Below are 23,533 nucleotides of genomic sequence, written 5' to 3'. Positions count from 1 at the left end.
GGACACAAGGCAGGAAAGTGTCGTCCCTCTGGGCCACCTGCCCCCTTGGTGGCTGGGCTCCCCCCATGCACACTCACCTTCAGGTGCGGGTAGAGAACGAGGGTCGTGTGGTTTAGCCTCACGGACAGGGACATGAGCCCCGAGCCCACCCGGCTCAGCGTCAGTGAGAACGTGTTACGAGCAAAGTCCTTGGCCAGCAGCAGGCCACCGCAGGGGGCGCCGAGACCCCACACCCGGCCATCGAAGGTCACCATGTACCTGGCCCCGGCCACCACAGCGTGGTCTGGGGAGAAGAGGCCGGAAGACGGAGTGAGCAGGGCCAGCTCTGCCCGCTGCAGTGGGGGCCCCTGAGCCCACAGGGCACCCCAGGATGGCCAGGGCCTGCTCAGCCTGCTCTGGGGCCTCTGTCCTCATGGGCAGCCCAGGGGGAGACGGGGTCTACCCACAGCTCCTCCTCCCTGGCCCAGCAGCCAGCTCCCCGGGGACCCCAGGCTTCAGGACGACTGGAGCTCTGGGGGTGCCCCGAGGGGAGCAGTCTATACCAGTCAGCAACAAAAGGAAGCAAGGACTGAAACAGGCACGCACCTCGAAAACCTTCTGCTGGGTTAAAAGCTGCCACAAGGGACCACACGATTCTGTTTATACAGAGTGTCCGGGATAGGCAAACCCACAGCGGCAGAAAGTAGACTGGGGGTCGTCAAGGGTCGGGGGATACAGATGGCTGAGAGATTCAAGGCGCCTCCTTGGGGTCGTGAAAATGTTCTAAAACTGCCTGTGGTGGGGGGTGCACCCCTCCATGCACAGACTCAAAGGCACTGAATCAGACACTTTAAAGGAGAGAACTGTGTGGTATGTGAATCATATCTCCGTGGAGCTATTAAAGAGTGTGGCCAAAGGCTCCATCCACGGGGCCTCGCTCTGCCCTCCTCACCGTGGGCAGAGGACAGCCTGAGAAGGGGACGGTTCTGACCCATCAGGCCAGTGCTGTCCCTGAGCAGCGGCTTGAGGGGTGGGTACGGGGCATCCGTGGGCCTGGGCTGGGGGAAGAGAAGCTAGGGGTACTATGAGCTGAAGGTCACAGGCCAGCCCAAGGTCATATACGCATGGGATGCAGACCAGGCCGTTCCTACACCACCCCGCCGCCTGGATGCGAAAGTACCACTGACTCTTGGGGGGGGGGGGCACCCCCTGCCTGAGCCTCCGCGGGTCCCCGTGTGGTCAGAGGAACCCGACTCTGACGTGCCTGTCCTGGCCAAGCCCAGGGGGCCACGCCTGCTCACTAGCTCAAGGCCCTCCTCGGCCCCAAGGAACTGGCTGCTAACAGTCTCACGCTTATTCCCCGTATGAATAAGGCTCCTTGCTGCCTCTGCGTTTCAGAGGGGAAACCAAGGCCCAGAGAGGTGACAAGCCTCGCCAGGGTCACACTTGGGTGTGAGCCACATGCAGACTCCCCAGGGGCTCCCGCCCCTGGAGCTACGTGTGGTCCTGGCGCAGCCCGCCCTGCCGCCCTGCCCGACCCAGAGTCTGGACTCAATTAGCGGCCTTCCGGCTACAACCAGAGGTCACCTTTTGCTTCTCTAGCAAGGTTTCCAGGAAGGGAGCTGGCCTGGATTCCTCAGTCACTTGCCACACCCCAGGCTCAGGCCCTTTTTTTCCGGACAGAAGCCCAGAGCTGCGGCCCAGCCCTCGTCCTCCGTGACCTTGGGCAACCAGTCACCTCTGGGCTCAGCCTGGGACCAGATGGGCCAGCACGGCGATGCTAGGGCTCCCCGTGCCTCTCGGGAGCAGGTCCACTCTCCATCTGCCCTTGCAAGGTCCTGCTGTCACATCCCAAGGGCAAAGGGGTCCCCGGGGAGGAGCGTGGCGCAGGACTCACATCCAGGGGGGCCGTCCAGCAGGCGGCCTTGGAGCCGGTAGTACTCGGCCAGCACGTTGACCTGGTACAGCTCTCGGAGCGGCCGCAGCAGCTTCTCCTCCACCAGGTAGCTGGTCACTCGGGCCACGTCCAGGGGCTCGTCCCCTGCGGGCAGCAGCGGCAGGGTCACCACCAGCGAGTGGTTCCTGGAGGGAGGGAGGGAGCTGGTTTTGTTTGGGGAGATGGCAGGATGAGGCGGGGGAGCAGAGGGCCGGCAGGGAGGCCGGGGGTGGGAGCAGCTGTCATGTGTGAAGGACGCAGGTTCAGATCTCGAGCCAGGGGCCTGGGACCAGGATGGGGGTGGGGCCCACACGGGGCCTCCAGGAGGTGGGACTGTCAGGGCGGTCAGAGTGTCGGCCAAAACGGGAGGTCAGAGCCAAAGAGAACGTGGAGCGGGAGGTCTGGGGAGTTCTCCCCTTGGTGGACTCCTGAACTTCCCCGGGATGGAGGACGGGGGTCAAGTCAACCTCGTGGGATCTGAGGGAGCCGAGAACTCAGGCCATCCTGGGGTTGTAGGGGGACAGGAAATACTCATATCTTCCGTGTCGGTGGGCTGGTGGGGGAGGCCCGGAGACTCCTGCCCCCAAGAAGCCCAGGGCACCTGTAGTTTGGGGCAGGAAATGGCCTGAGTACCTTTCATGGCACCAGCATCCAGGGGCGCCCCTTTGCTGAGACATCCAGGTGATGGGATCCCACACTGTCACCCCTTCCCTCTTCAACCAGCCCTGACTGGCATGCCACTCTCCATCCGAGCCAAAGCCTGCCCGGTCTACAGCTACCCTCGTCAGCCTGTGTTCTGACAGCACCCAAAGCCCTGCCAGCGTGAGCCCCCACCGCTTGGCAGAAACGCCACACGTCACCTCTCACCTAGCAGGAGGGAAACCGAGGCACAGAGAGCCGAGCCAGGGTGGCCCTAGACAGAGTTGGCTTCAAGCCCCAGCTTCCCCCGGCCCGATGCTCTGTGAGGCTGCCGGCTGAGGGAGGAGGGAACCCCCCACTCCAAGCCACTGTCCCTAGAGGGCCTCCTGCCTGTGAGGGGAAGGGGGGCGAGTGCCCCAGGCCCCGGGCCTGTCGCTGAGGCTGGCGCTGCCGCTCCTTCAGGGCCCGAGACTTCTCTGACAACTCGCAGGCTGCCCTACAGCTCAGCCTCAGAATGTTACCTGCCTCACGGCATCTTCAGCCAGGTGTTCCGATGGCTTCGTGAGCTCAACGTGTCCAGAAAGGATCGCCTATCCGCCCCTACGCCCACCACGCTAGGCTGGATAACAGCCCCCAAAGACATCCCGGTCCCTGGAACGGACGCCTTCCTTCCCTTATACGGCCAAAGGGACTTTGCAGGTGTGACTAAGCTAAGGATTTGGAGATGGATTATCTGAGGGCCAATTAGTCACAAGGGACCTTAGGAGAGGGAGGCAGGAGGCTCAGAGTTGAGACAGAAGCAACAAGGACAAAAGTCAGAGAAGAGAGGATGCTATGCTGCTGGCTGTGCAGACGGAGGAAGGGGCCACGAGCCGAGGGATGCGGGCAGCTTCTAGCAGCTGGAAAAGGCCAGGAGAGGGATTCTCCCCAGAACCTCCAGGGGACACCAGCCCTGCCCACACCATGACTTTGGCCCACTGAGACCCGTTTCTGACCTCCAGAGCTACAGGAAAATAAATCTGCGTTGTTTGAAGCCACTGAATTTGTGGTAATTTGCTTCAGCAGCAACAGGGAGCTAACAAAGCCCCAATGCCCCCCACCCCGGCCATCCCCCATCACTCCATAAACAGACCCTCTGTCCGTCCTTCCAGTTGTCAAGGCCAAAAAACTTGGTGTCATCCCCAGTTCCTCTCTGTCACCACCTACATAATCCATCAGTAAATCCTACAGCCTTGAGCTTGACCCATCCAGAATCTGACACCTCGCAACCCCTCCACGGCCACCGCTGCTCCGTGGAGCCCCACTCCCAGCTTGCCTGGACCTCCCTGCCTCTCTCCACTGCCCCAAGTCTATTCTCAACACCAGGGCCAGAGGGATATTTTTAGATGAAACGTAGGCCACGTCGTTCCTCAGCTCAAAACCTGTGTGTTCCCATTTCAGAGTAGAAGCCAAAGTCCTCACAAGGCACCCCCGGCCACCTGGAACCCCATAACCTCTCAGACACCGCCACCTTCCTCTTGTTCCCTCCAAGCCGGCCAGGCGCATTCCACCCCCGGGCCTTTGCACCAGCTGTGCCCTCCGTCTGGAACTCTCCTCCCATGGGGTCCACACTGTTCGCTCCCGCCCCTCCTTCCAGCCCGTGCTCACAGGCTACCTTCCCGTGGAAGCCGACCGGGGCTGCGGTGTTTAAAATGCCCCCTCAGCCCACTTGTCCCCCTTTATTTTTTTCTGTAGGCTTTGCCACCTAACGTACCAGATGAAAAGTTGGTAAACTATGGTCTGCGGGCCAACTCCGGCCTGTGTCCTGTTTTGGGACGTCCTGCAAGCTTAGAATGGCTCTTGCACGTTGAAGGGAGTATTAAGGAACCAAACCGGAGAATACGTGTGAGACCGCCGGGTCTACGAAGCCTGAACGCTACCCCCAGCCCTTTACAGAAAGGTCTGCCCACCGCCGGTGTGGATAACCTAGTTAGTGTGATTAGTGCCCGTCCCCACGTAAACGGTGGCCTGCATGGGGGCAAGGCTCTGTGTCATTCACAGCTGCACCTAAACCGGCGCCTGCTCAGAGAAAGTGCTTGTAACATATCTGTGCAGAGAAGAATGAGCCTCAGTTTCTTCATCTGTAAAAGGGAGATTGAAACGTCCGCGTGGCGGGGTTCTTGTAAGGAGTCAATGAGATGGTGGGGGGGAAACGCATCCAGCCTGGTTCCCGGCCTGGGGCAGGGACACGGGGGGCCCCGAGCTACCTGGCTGAGAAGCTGTACAGGTCCAGCAAGGGTCTGCAGAGCCTCCTCAGGGACCGGGACAAGGTGGCTTCGGCCCATGACTGCATCTGGTGGGCGGCCTGGAGAGGGACGAGGCGGTGAGTGCCCTCGGGGCCATCCCTGCCTCCGGGGGCCTCCGTCCCCCCCCCTCGCTCCCCCCTCACCAGCTCCAGGGCGCCCCTCGTGGCCTCCAGGGCTGCCTCGCTGGGTCTCAGCCGCCAGGCCCCCGGCATCGCGGACACCCAGGCCCACAGCCGCCGCCCCGCCTCCTCGGCCCGCTCCCGCCACACCTCGTCCAGGGGCCGCAGCGTCACTTCCAGGTAGGCGTCCTTCAGTGTGGCCAGGGGCCCTGCAACAGCAGCCACCCCCGACTCTGAGGCCTCCAGGCTCCCGGCTGCAGGCAGGAGGCCACTGCCCACATCCCAGGCCCCCCGCTGACCGAGGGCTCCAGGAAACAGGGCCACTACCCAGAAGGAGGAGACGGCCCCACAGACCGTGCAGCAGAGTCAGCCCGGCCTGCGGGGCTGCGACCCACCCTCTGCAAGGACACAGGCCGGCCCTTGGCTGGTGTCTGGGAGCAGGATTTCAAGAGGGTTCCCAGCGCTCCCAGACCTGATGCGGGGGCCTCGCTGCGCCCAGACTGCACGAACAGTGCCGTTTATGCCGTGCCCACCTCCTTCTGGGGTCTGGAAGGTTGTGTGCACCAGGCAGAGGCTGCCTACGAGACCAGCCCCCCAGAAGACCCTGGAGTCGGGGTCTCTGAAGAGCCCCCTGGTAGACTACACTTGACACGTGTGGTCACAATTCGAAGCTGGGGGGTGGAGGGCGTGCGTGTGCCCCGGCTCGGGGAGGACTGAGCTTGTGCTGGTCTCCCTCCGCCTCCCCCGGTCCCTCCCCTCGGCTGACCCTGCTCTCTCCCTTCGCTGTGACAAAGCACAGCGATGAGCATGGCACGTGCTGAGGCCGTCAGTCCCAGCGAGTCGCCGGACCTGGGGTGGCCCAGGGGGCTCGGACGCAGGGACATCAGCAGGGGTGACAGAACACAGCCAGTCAGAGGGATGCCCGGCCTGGTGCCGGGCTGGCTGTCAGCCCTGCGCTCCTGGAGTGGGGAGGCCAGAGGTCCCGGCACCGCCAGGCGGGCGCTGGGGGCGGCAGCAGCTCTTCAGTCACCAGGACGGAAGTAACTCATAAGTGCGCAAGTGGCACGGACACACGGGTGCTTGTCACAGAACCACAAACAGGCCCTGGAGTCCTACAGCAGCGGGCCTCACAGCAATAAAGCTGTATCCCCAACAGAAATCAGGCGGGGACTGAAGGAACTGGGGCAGCAGTCTCCAAAGAAATAAGGCAACAGGCATAAGGGACATCAGCTTGGAGACCTGCGAAATTGGAGACAGCCGACCGAAAGACTATGAAGGCTGTGGGTCCATGAGAAATAAGGCGGGGGGTCTAAATGAAGTTGGGCTGCAGACCACGGGAGAGCAGGTGGCCTTTCTGACTGAGACAGCACCCAGGCCAGCGTGAGGGCCCGGGTTTGGTGGCCCCAGGGTCAGGCGTGGGTCTGGGCACAGGGTGGCGCCCCGGCTCCTGCACTCACGTTCCAGCTCCTCCCGCAGCTGGTCCAGCGCTGCCTGTGGCCTCTGCAGGTGCAGCAGCACGTGGGGCACCAGCGCCCTGGCCCGGCTCCGGCCCCACAGCGCGGCCACCGCCCAGCCACTCGCCTGCATGGCCCCCAGCCCCGCTTGTGACAGCTGCAGGAGGGGGCCTGCCACACCATCCAGGGCGCCCGCCGGCTGCACCTGGCAGGGGAGTGAGGCGGGATCAGTGGGGGTCTAGGGCACAGAGCAGGCCCTCCTGCCTGGTGAGCATGGCGCCAGGATGGGCCAGAGGGGCATCCCCGCCCAGAGCCCCCTTCCTCCCTCCGGTCCCCCAAGCACCCCTGACACCCCAACACAGTCTACCCACCAGGTGCTGGAACCTTCTCACATAGGCATCCAAGCCTCGCAGCTTCTCCTCCAGCTGGGCTTGCAGGTGGGACCCCACAGCTGCAACCCTGGACTGTGGACACAGAGGGACAGGCCGGGGCTCCAGTGGGGCCTCGCAGGAATGACGCGGGTGGAAGGTTCTGGATGCCAGCAGCAGGGCCCAAGGACGTGCCTGCCACGCCGGGGGCTGCCTGCCGCTGGGTTTCGGGGCACTGCTAGGCCCAAAGGGTTCAGGGCTCCTGGTGCTGGGGCCTTGGCCCAGAGAGAAGGGTAGCCCCCTACCCCAGCCCGCTCACCTCCACGCGGCCCAGCAGGGTCCCCGGGCAGCCACGTGCACTCAAGCGCAGGCTCTGGTTGGCGGCCTGCAGGCTCAGGTGTCCCAGGGGCTGGCTGGGCTGCCCACTGGCCTGGATCAGGGCCTCCGCCTCAGCCGCCCGCCTGTGGGCACACGCCCGCAGCACCACGCTCTCTTCTTGGCTCCCTGGGGCCAGGAGGGGACCTGCTGTTGCACCCAGGACTCGTCCACATGCTCCCCGCTGCTCCCACTCCTCCACTCCACAGCCTTCTGTAGCTCCCTATTGCCCACAGGCCACAGCATTGGAGGGCCTCCAACTAGGCTGCCAAGTCCTGACCCCCGAAGCCTGGTTTCTTCTCCATCCCCCACCTCCGGTCTGCCCACTTGGACTCTTCCCGCAGCCTCTCCTGACGTCACAGTCAGTACAGGTGGCCACAGGGAGCTCACTGTCACTTCCAAGGTGAGGGGGCCACAGAGCCCTCACAGGGTTAGGCCTCGACACCCTGATCTCTGTCCCCTCTTGGGCCACCCTGGGGCCCTGCCCAGCCCGCGAGCCACACCCGCTGCCTCCACTCACCTTCCTCATGCGCCACAGAGGCCTGGAGGCAGGTGCGGGCCCGGGACAGCGACAGCCTCACTCTCTCGTCCCCGTCGCCCGCATTTCCCTCCAGCTGGAGCAAGCTCTGAGAAGCCGACGTGGAGACCCGGGCCCCCAGGCCGAGCCGCTGAGCCTCGGGGCCGAGGAGCTGCCAGGGGCCGGCAGAGGCCTGAGTGCAGCCTGGCCGCTGCCCCTGCTCTGTCCCCTGCCAGCCCCAGGCCCAGGGAGGGAAAGGCAACATCCGCCCCCACCCCACGTCTCCGGGGGGCACTGGGACCCCCGACCTCGCACCCCCGTCCCAGGGCTCAGAATCCTGACCCACTGCAGAAAGTGCTGATTAAAATCACAGCTGGGGCCCAACGACCCAGTGGCACCGCCATCTGAGTGGCCCAGGCCTCAGCCCAGAGATTCTGACTGAGGGGCCCCGGGGCCCGGGCATCAGCATTTTCACATCCCCAGGGCTCAGGCGTGTCCACCTGCAGAACAGGTTTCCTGTGTTTGCACGAGGACCCCTGCCGTGTTTCAGCAAGTTCAAGGAGACAGTGTGGGTGGCGCCTGGCAGAAAGCCCAGTCACTGAGCGGTTTATCTCAGTCCCTGCAGGCACTCGGCCTTGGGGGGGGCGGGGAGCGGGGGGACACAGGACAGGTGGGGCAAAGGCAGGAAAGGCCTCACAGGCCCTAAGAGAAGGAACCTGGAGAGACCCTGCAGGAAGGAGGCCACTGGGCTGACGGAGAAGCAGCGGGAGGTGGGGGAGCCACCTCCAGCCAGGACTCGGCCGCCCTGTATTCTAGGCCAGACACTGTGACTAACGAGCTGTGCAATCTTGAATAAGTGTGTTACCCTCTCTGGGCCTCAGTTTCAAAATCTATAAAATGATGTAGAATGGGGTTCTCAAAATTTACCAGGAATCAGAATACCTGTGTGTGTGTGTGTGTGTGTGTGTGTGTATGTGTAGGAGGTGTGTTATGGGTTAAATTGTGTTCCTCAAAAAGACGTGATAAAGCTTTAACCCTTGGTACCTGTGAATGGGACCTTAATTGGAAACAGGGTCTTTGCAGGTGTAATAAAGGTAAGATGAGGTCATCCTGGATTAGCGTGGGCCTCAATCCAATGATAATGTCCTTATCAGACGGCCACGTGAAGATGGCAGGGGCAGAGACTCGAATGATGCAGCCACAAGCCAGGGAATGCCAGGGTGCAGCGGCAGCCACCAGAAACTAGAATGGGCAGGGAGGGGCTTTGCCCCGGAGCTCCTGGAGGAGCGCGGCCCTGCTGACACGGGGGTTTTAGACTTCCAGGCTCCAGACCATGAAGGAAGAAACTTCTGGGGTGTTGAGCCCTGAGTTGGGGGTAATTAGTTACGGCTGCCCTAGGATGTAAACAGGTGCTCACTCCCGGGCGGGTTCCAGAATCTCCCTCCCGAGCTTTCCCCGTGGGTGGGCGGGGTGGAGCCCAGGAACCCGTAGGAGATTTCACAGCGCCCGCGGGAGCCAGATGGGGGCGTCTGCAGACCACGCTTGAGGTCTCTGCCCTGTGTGCCAGCTGCACCCTAAGTCACCGAATGGCGAGGGCCCCGCTGGCCGGCCGCAGGGGGAGTCCCTGACCTCCTCGAACCTGTCCCTCCTCTGCCCAGGGGCCACTGGGTTGGCATGAGGACCAAACGGGGCTGGACAGGCCCCTGTCCACTCCACGGACCCCAAAATGGGGCAAGCGGTGGGGGGTGGGTGAGCGAGAAGGGGTCGGACCGGCCGCCGGCACACTGGAGATGGCAGCAGGAGACAAGCTGGGCCCCACGGGGCTCGCTCCACGGCCTCCGATTCTGGGGAGACAGGCCTGGGGGCACTGGGGGCACAGAGGTGGGGGTGGCTGGGGCCTGGCTGGCAAACGGGGGAGAGGAGGCTGTGCCCTGAGAACCTGGGGAGGAAAAGCTCTTTCAAAACTGCCGAGGCCACTGGGCCGGGAAACGGACTGAGCGAGCGCCAGACGCTGGACGGGATCACCCATCCCGTGAGCGCCTACTGTGTGCGTGTGCTGTGCGAACCTGTCTCTTTTTCCTCTCGACAACTCTGCACAGGAGGTGGAGTTTGTTCCCACTTGACGGGAAGAGAAGACTGAGGCTTGGAGGAGGGCCACAAGGTCAAGGTCAAGGTCAAGGTCACCCAGCCAGGGAGACAGGCGGGTGGACGCAACACTGATGGACACCTACTGCGTACCCATGCTGTGCGGGCAGAGGTGCCCAGAGCCCCACCAACCACCTTCTGAATACAGCTGATCCCCACTTACAGATGAGGAAACTGAGGCACAGGGAGGCAAAGCAAGCTGCCAGCTAGGAAGAGGCTGGGCTGGGATTCAAACCCGGGCAGTCCAGCCGCTGCCTCTGGGTTATAGGAAGGGCTGGATGTTAGGGCAGCAGAGGAGGGGCTTTATCTCGGGGCTGGGCCAGGCCCAGGGGGGGTCCCACCCACAGGCCAGCTCTTGTCCCCACCCAGTGCCAGCCTGCAGTTCTGAAAGTGGCCACTAGATGGCGGGGCCGCCCAGGGGGTGAGGGCGCACTGGCCAGAGAAAGACAGACGGATGGATGTCAGGGCATTTTCCCACGGGGCGTGCAACCCCGACCCGACCACCCACCTCCAGCTCCCCGGAGAAGCCGGGCATCCCGGGCCTGCTGTGGTTGCGGAGGGTCAGACTGAGGTGCAGGCCGTGGGCGGGGTCCGGAGCGAGGCCCAGCTGGCAGTGGGAATGCAGCAGGAGCCCACTGCTGCCCAGGGTGTGCTCCCCGGAGACCGAGAGGGCCTGGGACGAGAGGGCGGGGTGTCAGCGGTCAGGGAGGCACAGGGGCACGGCTTCCTCCCCCACCACCCTGGTCCAGGCCGCCAGGACTGTTGCACTAGCCTATGGGTGGGTCTCCCAGCCTCCACTCCTGCCCCAGCATCCTGCCCTCCTCCACTTGGCAACAAGGTTGACCTTTAAAAAATGCAAATCAGACATGATCCCCCCGCTCCAAGCCCTCTGCCTTCCCATTTCACTTAGAGGAGAAGCTGCTCTCCTCGGCATGACCTATAGGTCTGCGTTATCTTCCTAACCTCACCTCCTTGCACCCGCTGTAAGGTCTGCCCTATGTTCCTCAAATACCCTAAGCATACTCGTGCCCCATGGCCTTTGCACTGGCTGTTCCTGCTGCAGAGCTTGCCCTAGTCAGTGAAGCCCCCTGCAGCCCCCTGACCCCTCTCCTTGCTTCATTCCTTCACAGCATTCACCACGCCTGACCACATATACGCATCTTGTTTCTCTTCCTCCACCCACTGGAATGTGAGCTCCAGGAGGACAGGCACCCGTCTGTCCCCTTCACCATCCTTGTCCCTGAACCTAGAACAGGGCCTGGCTTTAGTAAACCCCACACATGTTTTCATGAATGGATGAACAGACTGGTGGTTGGCAAACCGTGGCTCATGGGCCAAATCTGGCTTGTAAATAACCACCTGTTCTTGTAAGTAAATTTCTATTGGAACATGACCACAGCCATGCATTTACATATCATCTATGGGGGCTTTCACGGCACAATGGCAGGGTTGAGTAGCTGTAACAGAGACTGTTACAAGTCTAAAATATTTACTCTCTGGCCCTTCACAGAAAAAGTTTTTGACTCCTGGGATGGATGGATGGATGGATGGGAACGTAGATGGATGGATGCGAATGTGGATGGATGGATGGCAGGATGGATGGATGCATGGGAGAATGGATGAATGGGAAGGTGGATGGGTGGATGGCAGGATGGAAGGGAGGATGGATGGATGGATGGATGGGTAGATGGATGGATGGATGGGAGGATGGATGGATGGGAGGATGGATGGATGGATGGATGGATGGATGAGTAGATGGATGGATGGATGGGAGGATGGATGGAAGGGAGGATGGATGGATGGATGGATGGGTAGATGGATGGATGGATGGGAGGATGGATGGATGGATGGATGGATGGATGGATGGATGGGAGGATGGATGGAAGGGAGGATGGATGGATGGATGGATGGGTAGATGGATGGATGGATGGGAGGATGGATGGATGGATGGATGGATGGATGGATGGGAGGATGGATGCATGGATGGATGGATGATTGGATGATTGGATGCATGGATGGATGGATGGATGGATGGGTGGTGGATAGATGGATGGATGGATGATTGGATGATTGGATGGATGGATGGATGGATGGATGGATGGGTGGTGGATGCGTCAGTGGGAGGGAGGGGAAGAGGGAGGAAGGAGCAATCAATCGGATAACAAATCCAGGAGGGGAGGAACTTTGGGGGGAAAGGGGTCCTAATCCTTCACCTCTAACCGTGATGATGACAGCAGCCTTGGTTTATGTCTTAAACACTCTTCCTGTGTCACATCTCCTGAATCGCACAGTCACCCTACGTCCTGGAACCTACTGCTTCCTCCGTCCTCGGATGAGACACTGGGCGTTCAGGGAGGAGACGAGTCCTGCCAAAGTCACCCAGCCGGCAAATGCAGAGCCAGGGTCTTAGCATCTGGCTGCCTGGCTCATGCCACTGAGCTCGGCAGGTGTCCTCCTCTCTCCTCACCTTCCCCCGACCCAAGGGTCCCTGGGCCCCTCCTCAGGACAGACTGACCCTGGGCAGGCCGCAGAGCCCCAGGCGCAGGGAATGGCGCAGCCTGTGGGCATAGTCGGTCTCCACTGTCCCCCAGAAGTTCTGCGTGGTGCAGGGGGCCGTGAGGACGTGCTCCAAGGTGGCCTCCGCACGGATCTTGTCTGGCCGGGATGGCTGAAGCCTCTGGAAGAACAGGGCACCGTGGAGTGGGGCTCATCTCGTAAGCAGGGAAGCCGCCCCGGGAAGTCTTCCAGACTAAGCATCCCCATTACCCCGTGCCCCGGGCCCTGCAGAACAGCGCTCAGCCCCATCAGGAGCCCCCGGCTGGTGGCGATGCTGGGGGGACCCTGCCTGTGACACCCATGGGAACCTGAGCCCCGGACCTCCCCTCACCCCCAGCAGCCCACTGGTGTCACCAGCTCCTTCACCATCGGCTCCTGAGTGCTCCCCTCATGCTGGGCACCTTGCTGTCCTCCACTCCAGTCAGGGAAGGACAACTGCACCCATTTTGCAGATGAGAAAACCAAGGCTCAGGGCGGAGAAACGTGTCTCCTAGCTAGCACCTGCACCCAGGACCATGTGGCCCCCGAAGCAGGCCCTTTCTGCAGCCGGTGGGGCTGCCCCGTGGGTCGCCTGTCTGGGACCCGGCTCCCCAGGCCCCCCTCACCTCGTACGTCAGGTTCTGCTGCACCCGGCGATGGTCCCAGGACAGATCAAGCTGCTCACTGAACACGGCTGGGGTCTGTGTTAAGGCCCCACAGGCCCTGAGGGCGCCCAGGCCCCAGGCTTCCCGGAGCTGACAAAGAGGATGGGCTGCGTGACGTGGGGGCCCAGTCCTGGCCCGGAGGAAGGGGGGGCCCTGTGCCGGCCGTGCGTACCTGCCCCGGGGAGGCCGCCAGACAGCCTTCCCAGGAGGTGCTGTGCTCGGAGGACCCATTGGCCCACGTGAGATGCAAGGTCACGGGCGGCCCTCTGTTCCAGGCAAGCTCCACCTGCATTGAGGTGGAGGGGGAAGAGGAGAGGCTGACGCCCCCTGTTTGCAGAGTGGAAAGGCTGGCGGGGGGCGGGAGGGGGGGAGAAGCTGGGGGCCCCCTGCCCACCCCGGTGGGGGATCCGGGGGGCAGGGGGAGAGGACACACCGCCCCCCTCCCTGTCCACGTCTGCAGGAGCTCAGAGCCATGTCTGGACTGGGAGGCTGAAAGGTTTAGACGGAAAACGTCCCATTTTCAACACCCAGATGTGTCATTTCCAAAACCAGAACGAACTCTAAGCATCTCGCTGGGCCCCGGGGCTGCTCCAGGCTGCACTGTGTCCCCCAGACTCATATGGTAGAGCCTGACCCCCGGGGGACAGTCTGAGGACGCAGGGCCCTGGGAGGTGGCTGGGTTTAGATGAGGCCACGAGGGCCCCTCACAGGCAATTCGTGTCCTGACGAGAAGGGCCCCCAACCCTCGAGGACACAGCAGAAAGGCTGCAGGCCAGGAGGAGAGCTCCCCCCGGAACCTGACCCTGCTGCCACCTTGATCTTGGACTCCCAGCCTCTGGAAGGGTGAGAAATAAATTCCGGCTGTTGAAGCCCCCCAGCTTTGGGCAGCCCAAGCAGACTGAGACAGGAGCCCTGCCCGGTCTGTCCCTCCCCTAACTCATCTCCCCCGTCCCTTACTCTCCTCCAGTCTTAACTGCCTCCAGCTCTTCCTGAAGTGCTCCCGCCTGTTCCTGCCTCAGGACCTTTGCACTTGCTGTTCCTTCCCCCCAGAATGCTGCTGTTCCTCCTACCTGTCACAAGCTGGCTCCTTCTCATCTGTGGCCCTCCACTGACAAGCCACCTCCCCCAGTAGGCCCCCCTGACTCCCCCATCTAGAAAGTCCTCTTTTCAATTCTTCTCTGTCTCAGCATCATCTTTCCTTTCTTCACAGTGCCTATCACAACTCTTACTTTTTCATTCACTCATTGGCTTGAAGTCTGGACGGGGTCTTTCTCCTGCTCTGACTGGCACACACTGGCCTACGGTCTCCCATTTCACAGATGAAAACACTGAGGCTTAGAGAGGGGACGTGAACTGCCCAAAGCCACCCAGCTTGGCAGGGAGTCCAGCCCCTTGCTCCTTTACCCGTCACTGACTGACTAAACGATTGTACAAACGATGAATCAGAGACGCTTGTCAACTGTTTCCTCCATTAAAATGTGAGCTCTCTCAATACAGGGGCCATGTCTGTGCCTTGAACACCACCTGGCATACAGTAGGTGCTTAATAAGGTACCGATGAAGGAGTGAAGGACCCCGTGGGGTCCCAGCTGTCCTGACTGTGGGCTCAGTGCTCATCTCCCCAGAGCCCGCATGGGCCCCGCGGATGCGCCCGCTCACATGCTGCCCCCTGCCTCGGCAAGTCCCTGGGAGAAGCTGAAGTGGGGAGCGAGGGCCAGGCGTGCAGCCAGCTCGCCCCTCCCCAGCCACAGAGGAGAGGACACCGGCACCTGGCAGGGGGGACAGGTGAGCCAGAGGCCTCCTCCCCACTCAGCGCCGACCACCTTCTCCATCAGGGTCAAGGGGGAGAGGGCGGCCGGCTCTGCGCACAAAATCCCAGCCGTGGGGGACTTTCCCAGCCTGGCAGAGCTTCAGCCCATTGTGCAGAGGAGCAAGTCGAGGCTCGGAGAGGCGCAGACAGGGACAGCGTACAACAGAGACGGGACGGGGGTGGTCCACGTGGTGGCTGAGGCCAGAGGCACTGGAGGCATTCACGGGTTGGAATCCCAGCCCTGCCTTCCACGAGCTCTGTGACTCCGGGCGAGTCACTGTACCTCTCTGAGCTTCAGTCTCATCATCTGGAAAGGGGGCTGCTGTGCCTGGCACACGACAGGCCTTCAGGATGTGTGAGCCGCGGGAACTCCTGCTGCTGTTCAGGTGCTGCCCCCACCCGGGGTCTTCCCCATGCTCCCTTGGGGACCGGGCCCTGCCAGGTGGCCATGGTAAGGCTCCTCGGGCAGGGCAGGGCCCCAAGTGTCCCCCTCGGGCTGCAGAGTGGGGCTCGCGGGGTCTCCTTCCAGCCCTGACGCCTACCTGGTCCTTGCCATCCCAGCCCGCGAGCAGGTCCTCCCGGTGGCCGCGTCGCGAGCGCTCGGAGGACAGGTGGAGGCGGCAGTGTCGCGGCAGGGGCAGCGGCATCCGGTGGGTGAGCTCCACTGGGCGGGGCACAGGGAGGGGTGGGCGCGTGAGCCGCAGGGGCCCGGGGGCCTCAGCTGACACGGCCACCAATGCGGCAGGGGGCCACTCGGGGCCACAGGCTCAGACAATCCGCACAAAATCCAGAGGCCACCCCTCGGTGAGGCACCACTGTGCTCAGGCACTTCCTTACGTGTCTCCGTGAGAGCCCCAAACAGCCACTCCTCCCTTTGCAAGGAAGCCTGCAGCCCCCCCATCCCAGGCGGGATCTGTCTCGCGGCCCTGAACCCGGGCTGCCCTGGGACTTGCTGACGGGATCTGGGGAGGATGACATTGCCTTAACAGGCCTCGGTTCCTGCTCGCTCTCTGGGAGCCCTGCCTGGCCGCCATGAGAGCAGAGCCAGGCCGGCCTGCCGGATGGTGACACCCCATAGAGAAGAGCCCCGATGTCTCAGCCAAGGTGATCCTGGATCAGCTGACAGCCAGCCAGCCCCCAAACAAGTTAGAGAGCCCAGCCCAGATCAGCAGGGCCACCTGCCCAACCCGGGGCTCACCCTGGTGGCCGAGGACGACCAGAACTGGCCAGCTGGCCACAGGCTCAGGAGCAATGACGAAAGCTTAGGGCTGTAAGCCACTGAGCCTCTGACCATCGGTTACACGGCAGACGCTGACTGATACACCCCCTACCCAACAGGCTGTATCACAGTCTGGTCCCTCACGCTCGCGGGTTACCCAGGCCCCTCTGAATGCCCCACACCCACCTGGCCACAGTCAGCTGTCCTGTGTTCTCATTCCGTCTTGGGGTGTGACACGGGGGCACCCCCACAGCTGAGGCCCCTTGCCCTGGATCTTCCTCCTTCACCCCTAGGCTGAGTCCAGCGGCCTTGACCTCCTGCATCCCGTGACCCCATCTTGTGAGGCCACCAATTGGTCCTGCCTTCCCAGACCCCCGGAGCAGGGGACCACCTGAGATCTCCTTGCAGACCATGGCCACCCCGGTGACTTCTGAGCTCTCAGGAAGGGGACCCACCTGTCCCTATACAGGCACCTGGGGGCTGTGCCCAGAGACAGTGGCACTAACTGGCCCTCGATGCATCGTCCGGTCATCAGTCCGGGGCACACTGACCACATTCGTGTGCCCTGCACTCAGAGCCGGAACCCCTCGTTCCTGCCACCTCTCACCCGCCAACTCCACGCTCTGCAGCCTCACAGCAGTGTCCTTGGGCTGCGCAGCCCCACAGGCCCCCTGAGTGTGCACATACACACGCACGCACACGTGCACCCTGCCTTAGCGTGCTGAGGATCATACATTTCCTCTGCCTCTCGGGGCACACGTGCGGCCACCGTGACCCTGGGAGAGTTCCATCGGGCCACTCAGCAAGCCATGCCCTGGGGCCGGACACAGAGACAGACAGTCTGTGAGGGTGCACAGCCCCCTCCAGGGGGCCTGTTTCTTGGAGCACCTTGGGGGTCACAGGTGCCATCACTGAGCTGCTGTGGGAGGCCCTGTGGGATGGCACTCCCCGCCGCTGCCACCCACCAGTTGGTCAGCCTCCACTCCAAAACCCCCCGGGGAGTTGCCACACCTTCCCCACCCTGCCCCTTCTTCCTGTCTCATCACACTCAGGGTAGAACCCCAGCTTCTGGTTGGGGGTGCGACCCTGCGTGACCTGGATCCCTAACCTCATCACCTCATCTCCTTCCCCGTGCTCCTCCCTTCACGCCACTCCAGCCATGCTGGCCTTGTTGCTGCCACTCCAGCACAACAAGCTTATTCCCACCCACCCCAGGGCCTTTGCACCCGCGGTTCCTCCCGCCTGCAACGCCTCTCCCCAGACCTTCATCATGACCAGCTCCTTCTTGTCACTCATGGCTCAGCTTGGATGTCACCTCCTCAGACAAGCCCTCCTAGACCCCCCCATCTAAAGGAGCCCGGCACCCCCAGATCAAACCCTGCTCGTCTTCACAGCCCTTCTCACTATTTAGTTCACATACGCATCCCTGCTCACTGCCTGTGTCCCTGAGGGCATGGACCTGGGCTGTCTTATTTCCCTATGGCTCCCCAGGGCCTGGAACAGCGGCTGGATAAGCAGTAGCTCGGTGATGGTTCACTGAGTGAGGGAGTGAATGGGCCCCTGCCAGGGCCTCTGGGACACTCACCCTGCAGGCCGAGGCTCCCGGTGGGCTCGGGGAAGGACCCCGAGAGGCTCCCGTTGAGGGCTGCCTCCTGGCCGTCCCACAGCACCGTCTGGTGCAGGACGCGGGTGCCACGGGTGCACTCGCACAAGGTCTGCAGGACCAGTGCCCCAGGCAGGGCGCTGAGCTGGAAGAGAAGACAGAGCCGGGTCACTGGGGAGCGGCCCATGCGCCTGCCCAGGGGAGGAAGGGAGAGAAGCTTCCAGGACGAGAGAGACGAGGAAAGCTGTGGAGCGCCACCAGTCACCAGGCTGTGACACACATCGGGGGTCATAAGTCCAGACGCTTCCTGGGGATAGATAGAGGACACGGCGCAGGGGGTGCAGGAGGGGAGGGCGATAGACCCTGGGTGCCCCGTAAAGACGACAGCCCCCTCGGCTCCTCTTCCAAGCTCTGTGGCCTTGGGCCAGTTTCCTAACCTCTCTGAGCCTCAGCTTCCTCATTTGTAAAATGTGGCAGCATGATAGCACCCGCCTCTGCGAGATCATGCGAGCCCTGGGCTCAGCCAGGCCAGACCCTGGGTGGTGCCGGGCCAGGCGGGAGCCACCTCGGTGGAGGGTGGGGTTTCCCAAACTCTAGTGAGCGGGTCTCATGGCACAGACCTGGTGCCGAGTGTTGGGGCACAAGATGACCAAGGCTGGCCTGGCCTTTGGGGCTGCCCAGATAGTGGGGAGACAGTCACAGAGACAGAAAATGATGGCGCCAGGTAACAGGGTAGCCACGGAAGATACTCAAGGGACGAAGGAACGCAGAGGAAGAAGTCGGTGGACAAGGCAGGGAAGGGCACTCTAGGAAGAGGGAACAGCCTGTGCAAAGGCTCAGCGAGGGGCACTCTCCCTGCTGGTGGTGCCACCACCAGAGGGTGGCTCAAGGGCACAGCAAGGGGACCTCTGGGACAAGGAGCGGAGTTTACCCTGAAACGTCTCTAAACCTCATCACCACAGCGGCTTCTTTGCTGTGTCTCTGCTGCCCCCTGTCGGTCCCTCCCCACAGCAGCCCGGGGAGCAGAAATCACCCTTTGGATCATGTGCCCAAAGGCTTCCAATTTCAGAGAGAATAAAATCCAAGCTCCTCCCTGTGGCCTGCCCTGCACGAGATCAGGACCCACCCCCCTCCCCGCCCCACCGCCTACTGTTACCCCCTCACCCACTCTGCTCCAGCCCAGGGGCCAAGCCTCCAACATGCCAAACTCATCCTGCCCCAGGCCCTTTGCACGGGTTGTTCTCTCTGCCTGGACTGCCCTTCTACCAGATTTTCAAATGGCTGACACTTGCTTGTCAGCTGGGGTTAGCTCAGATGTCACCTCCTTAATGGGGCCTTTCCTGGCCACCTAATCTAAATGGCTCCTCTGTCACTCTTACTCACATGGCCTCATTTTGTTTTCTCTGTAGGATGTACCACCATCTGGTATATTTTCTTATTTATTTACATGATTTGTTGTTGTTGCTGTCAATCTCTTCACTGGCGTGTACACTTGGTGGGAACAAGGACTATCAACCCTGTTCTGGGCAATATCCTAGCTGCTGGAATGGCGCCTGGTGTGGCCCCTAGACGCTCAATAAATAAAGGAAGGAAGGACAGCAAGGCCAGCTGAGAAGCCATTCTGGCAACTTTTGCCCACTTCCCAGCCCTCCTGCTCTGGGTCCCCCTGGGAGCCAGGACAACTCCTCTTTTCTCAGAGGGCTGCCCCAGGAGCCTCCCGGGCTGCCCCGGCCCCGGCCGTCCTCCACACACCTGGGGGAAGTTCTGTTCCATCTTGACGGTGTTGGTGAGCCTGGCCTCAGCAGGCACCAACCTGGTGCTGATGCGGAAGTGATGCTCCTCCACCGCCAAGACAAATGCGCTCTCGGCCTCCCCCTCAGAGGACCGCAGCTGGGTTAGAGGAAAAGCAAGTGAGACATCTCTCCATCCAGGCTCGGATGGAATATTCAGGAAGATGCTGGCTCCAGGCTGCAGGCTCTGCCTCCCAAAGCCCCAGGCCCAAGAGACCCACTGCTTCCTGGACTGGATGAACTCTGATGAAGGGAGGGTCCCGAGCCTCCGTTTAGGCCACTGGGCACTGCCTTGACAGCAGTCGCCCATGCCCTTCAGGCCGTAACACTGACTTGAAGACGGCTACTGGCCTGGGGCCGGCGGGTGAGAAGTCGAGCTGTTACACTGTAGCCAGCAGGGCCGCTTAGCACAGAGGACGCCGCCCAGGCGCTGTCTCCAGCAGACCAGGGCTCCCGTCCTGCTCTGCCACGCAGGGGCGGGCGACCCCCACTGGTTCCTTAGCCTCCAAGCCTCGGCTTTCCAACCCGATAAACGGGAACAATGACACCCACTTTATTAACGTGTTGATATGAAAACTGTGTGACCAGCCGAACAGCAGAATGACTTCGGGTACTTGTTAAAAATAGAGATTCTGGGCCCCCACCTGAGATCTGTAAAAACAGAATCTCGGGGAACAGGGTCAAGAATTGTTTTTTTTTTTTTCTTTTCTTTTGGAGGAAGATTAGCCCTGAGCTAACTGCTGCCCATCCTCCTCTTTTTGCTGAGGAAGACTGGCCCTGAGCGAACATCCATGCCCATCTTCCTCTACTTTATATGTGGGACGCCTGCCACAGCATGGTGTGCCAAGCAGTGCCATGCCTGCACCCGGGATCCGAACTGGCAAGCCCCGGGCCGCCGAAGCTGAACATTCGCGCTTAACTGCTGCACCACCGGGCCGGCCCCAAAAATTGGTATTTTTAAGAGCTCCTCAGAAGCCTCGTTACCTTCGTGGTATCCCTGTCAAAAATCAACCTGAATTCCATCTCACACAAACCATCTGATCCATTGAAAGAGAGGATTTTTACGAAACTGCCTGGACACTGCAAAATTGTCAAGGCAGGAGTTTCTCTCTAAGGCGGTTGATGACAATGCAAGATTTAGGGGGAAATACGTCAATACCTGTAACTGACTTTGAAATGCATCAAAAATTAAGACGGATGGAGAGTTAGGCGACAAAGCAAGAGGGAGTGAAATACGAATGAGAAAATCCCGGCGGCGGGCATGTGGGTGTTCGCTATAAAATTGTCTTAATAAAGTTTTATTAGCACACAGCCGCGCCCATGTATTCACATATTGGCTAAGGCTGTTTTTCTTGTTACGAGGGGAGAGTTGAGTCACGCAGCAGAGAGGGTATTGGGTGTAAAGGCTGAGATCTTCATTATCTGGCTCCTTACAGTGAAAGTTTGCAGACGTCTGTTTTAGATTAAAAAGCTAGAGACTTGGCTGCAAGGTGCCCAGGGTGACCATGGAGCGCATCCCGGATTCACAGCAAACACAACGAAACAGCTCGAAAGAGCATCATTGGGACAACTGGGAAATTTTATTAAGGACCGTATATTAGATAATAGTATTATGTCACATGCTCCATTTCCTGAATTCTGTAAGGATATTGTGTTATATAAGAAAATCTCCTTGTTATAGGAAACACTAAAGAATTTAGGAGTAAAGAGATCTCACGTCTCCAGTAAACGTCTCTCCACCAACTCTCGATGAGGAAGAAAAAAGCGCCTGTGACAGTACAAATGTATCTAACACATCTGAGTATCGACAGAAAGATGTGGCAAGATGCTAACAGTGTGGGGATGTTCGCCGTCCTACAATAACTTATCTACGGGTTGGAAATGATTCAAAATAAAGATTAGAGGGAAACAGAGTAGTTCCCTGAGTGACCGTGCAGTCGCTAGGGGCTCGGGGAGCAGGGCAATGGTGTGTGAATGGGTCGATGCAGGGCCTGGCGCACAGTAGGGTTCTGTAAATGGAGGTGGCCTGGGCAGGGGTAGAGAGGGCGCTTAACAAAACTGGGTGGCTGGTGGGACAATGAAGTGACCCGCGGACAGGTGTGGTCACGCCCTCACACAGTCACTCGTTCATTCTTTCACTGAGGCCCTACTGTGTGCTGGGCTTCTGTGCCAGGAGCGGCTGATTTGGGGAAGAGGGGCAGACAGGGAGACAGACAATAGAAGCTCAGAGGGTGGGGGACCCCATCCTGGGTCTCACGGGCCCTCCTGTCGACCGCAGGACCCCCAGATGCCACACGCGGGGCAGACACACGACAGACGGATGTCCTGGGGGCTCACAGGCCAGGGGGGAATGGGGTTTGTGGACAAGGGCGGGAAGACATACAGGGGCCCGAGCCGTGGCAGGCAGATGGCACCCCTGGGAGGTGGTGCTGGCTCAGCTCCAAGGGCTGTGTCACCCGATCCAGCTGCTGGGAGCGAGCCAGGTAGGGGGTACATGGCGCCAGGCCCAGGGCGGGCCGGCCTGGCCTGGCTCCCGAGGGTCTCATGGGCCCGGCTAGGGGCTGTGGGGCCGGCCCAGGAATGTAACCCTGGGCATGTTTGGGAAAGCTGGAGCCAGGGGGTCTCCCAGGGTGGCCCACCGCGGCCTGCTGCAGGCCCGCACGCCGACAGATGTGGACGTGGTGGCGGCCCCGCCTGCCTCGGCTGGGGCATCTGGAAACAGTTAGGGCTCGGGCTGGGGCAGCTGTGCTTACCTTGGCTGCGGCCGAGGCTCTGCTGGGGCAGCGGCCCCGGAGGGCAGGGAGGCGATGCCGGCCCCACAGCTGCAGCTCTTTGCTGGAAGGGAGGAAAGAGCGTGCCCGAGGCCTGGCACTAGGGCGCCCTGGGCAGGGACCCCGGAGACGGGCTGGGACCAAGCCGACCTCCCCAGCAGAGGGATCCACAGCCCTGCGAAGGGCCATTCCTACGCCCCGAGCCTGAGGATCATGCGGTGTAGGGGTTAGGGCTGGACTCCGGCCCCGGGTGACCTGTGTTTGAATCTCAGCTCAGCCTCTGCCTTAGTCCTGGCATGCTGGGCGAGCTCCTGAGTTGCCCTCTCGGAGCCTCAGTTTCCCCATCAGTACAGGGCTACAGTGGTACAGGGCTTGCGTCTCCTATGGGCGCCTCCCGGGGGCCCTGTCCACACAGTGCGCCCCTCTCCGCTCCCCCCAGGCTGGACTGCTAGCTCCCCACTGCTGCCAGCCCTGGGGAGGACCCCATCCTGGGGGCTTCTCTACCCCAGGCTGGCTCAACTGCAACACCGCCGACCTCTGAGGCCACATAACCCCTTGCTGGGGGCTTACCTGTGCCCTCCAGGAGGTTGAGTAGCATCTCGGGCCTCCGCCCTCTAGAAGCCAGCACCTCCCCCCTCCCCCAGTTGTAACAACTAGAAATTCCCCCAGATGTGGCCCACTGTCGCTGGGTGGGCAAACTCGCCCCCAGGTGAGACCCATGGGTCTACACCGTGAACAAGCACCTTACTCATCTCCCTCAGTGACTGGGTGTCAGTGCCGGAGCCTGGCTGGTGGTCCCCCTGACTTCACATATGTGTAAGACCACCGAGTTCTGTGCCAGGCACCCAGTAGGTCTGCAGACTGAAGAGCTGGAATGGTTAGTCATATGTATTTGAGGCCTGGGGTGGATGCATTCAGTTTGTGAGACCAAGAACTCCTCATCCATGTCCTGCCTCCAAAGCTCAAGGTTATTTTATTAGCTGTGTGACCTTGGGCAAGTCACTTTGCCTCTCTGAGCCTCTCTTTCCACATCTGTGCAGTGGGGCCATGGGGAGGATTCAAGGAGGTGCTGGGGGGCAGGGGTTGGGTGTCGGCACACAGTAGGTACAAAGCTGGTGGCTCCCTCATGCATTCCTCTCCTCTCAGGGGCCCCCAGAGGCACAGACAACCCCTCACCTGAGTGCCCGGTTGTGGCCACGGACGTCAAGGACCAGGCTGGCTTGAGAATCGCAGGTCAGCTGCAGGAAGGAGCTCATTTCTTCCTCTGCCCAGAGCCCCCGGACCACGAGCTGAGGAGGGAGCAGGAGGGGGAGCAGGCTGGGAG

General features: G+C 61.2%; 1 protein-coding gene across 1 annotated transcript in view; it reads right to left on the bottom strand.

Annotated features, from left to right (window-relative positions):
- Positions 1–23,533, bottom strand: part of LOC102148840 (uncharacterized) — a 137,970-nt gene that overhangs the window by 12,068 nt on the left and 102,369 nt on the right. Inside the window, exons 46-62 of the mRNA XM_070231012.1 lie at positions 23,386–23,498; positions 22,192–22,273; positions 19,401–19,538; positions 17,631–17,793; positions 15,369–15,490; positions 13,190–13,303; positions 12,979–13,107; positions 12,333–12,494; positions 10,326–10,490; positions 7,676–7,844; positions 7,100–7,284; positions 6,784–6,876; positions 6,416–6,617; positions 4,983–5,167; positions 4,801–4,898; positions 1,877–2,061; positions 78–283 (exon numbers count right to left, since the gene is read on the bottom strand). Coding sequence (XP_070087113.1) covers positions 78–283; positions 1,877–2,061; positions 4,801–4,898; positions 4,983–5,167; positions 6,416–6,617; positions 6,784–6,876; positions 7,100–7,284; positions 7,676–7,844; positions 10,326–10,490; positions 12,333–12,494; positions 12,979–13,107; positions 13,190–13,303; positions 15,369–15,490; positions 17,631–17,793; positions 19,401–19,538; positions 22,192–22,273; positions 23,386–23,498 — 2,511 coding nt within the window. The remainder of the gene's footprint in view (positions 1–77; positions 284–1,876; positions 2,062–4,800; positions 4,899–4,982; positions 5,168–6,415; positions 6,618–6,783; positions 6,877–7,099; positions 7,285–7,675; positions 7,845–10,325; positions 10,491–12,332; positions 12,495–12,978; positions 13,108–13,189; positions 13,304–15,368; positions 15,491–17,630; positions 17,794–19,400; positions 19,539–22,191; positions 22,274–23,385; positions 23,499–23,533) is intronic.

Source organism: Equus caballus, chromosome 13 (genome assembly GCF_041296265.1).
Source record: "Equus caballus isolate H_3958 breed thoroughbred chromosome 13, TB-T2T, whole genome shotgun sequence".
Taxonomy (NCBI): domain Eukaryota; kingdom Metazoa; phylum Chordata; class Mammalia; order Perissodactyla; family Equidae; genus Equus; species Equus caballus.
Note: the sequence above shows the minus strand (reverse complement) of the source record. Positions and strands in the feature narration are given on the sequence as shown.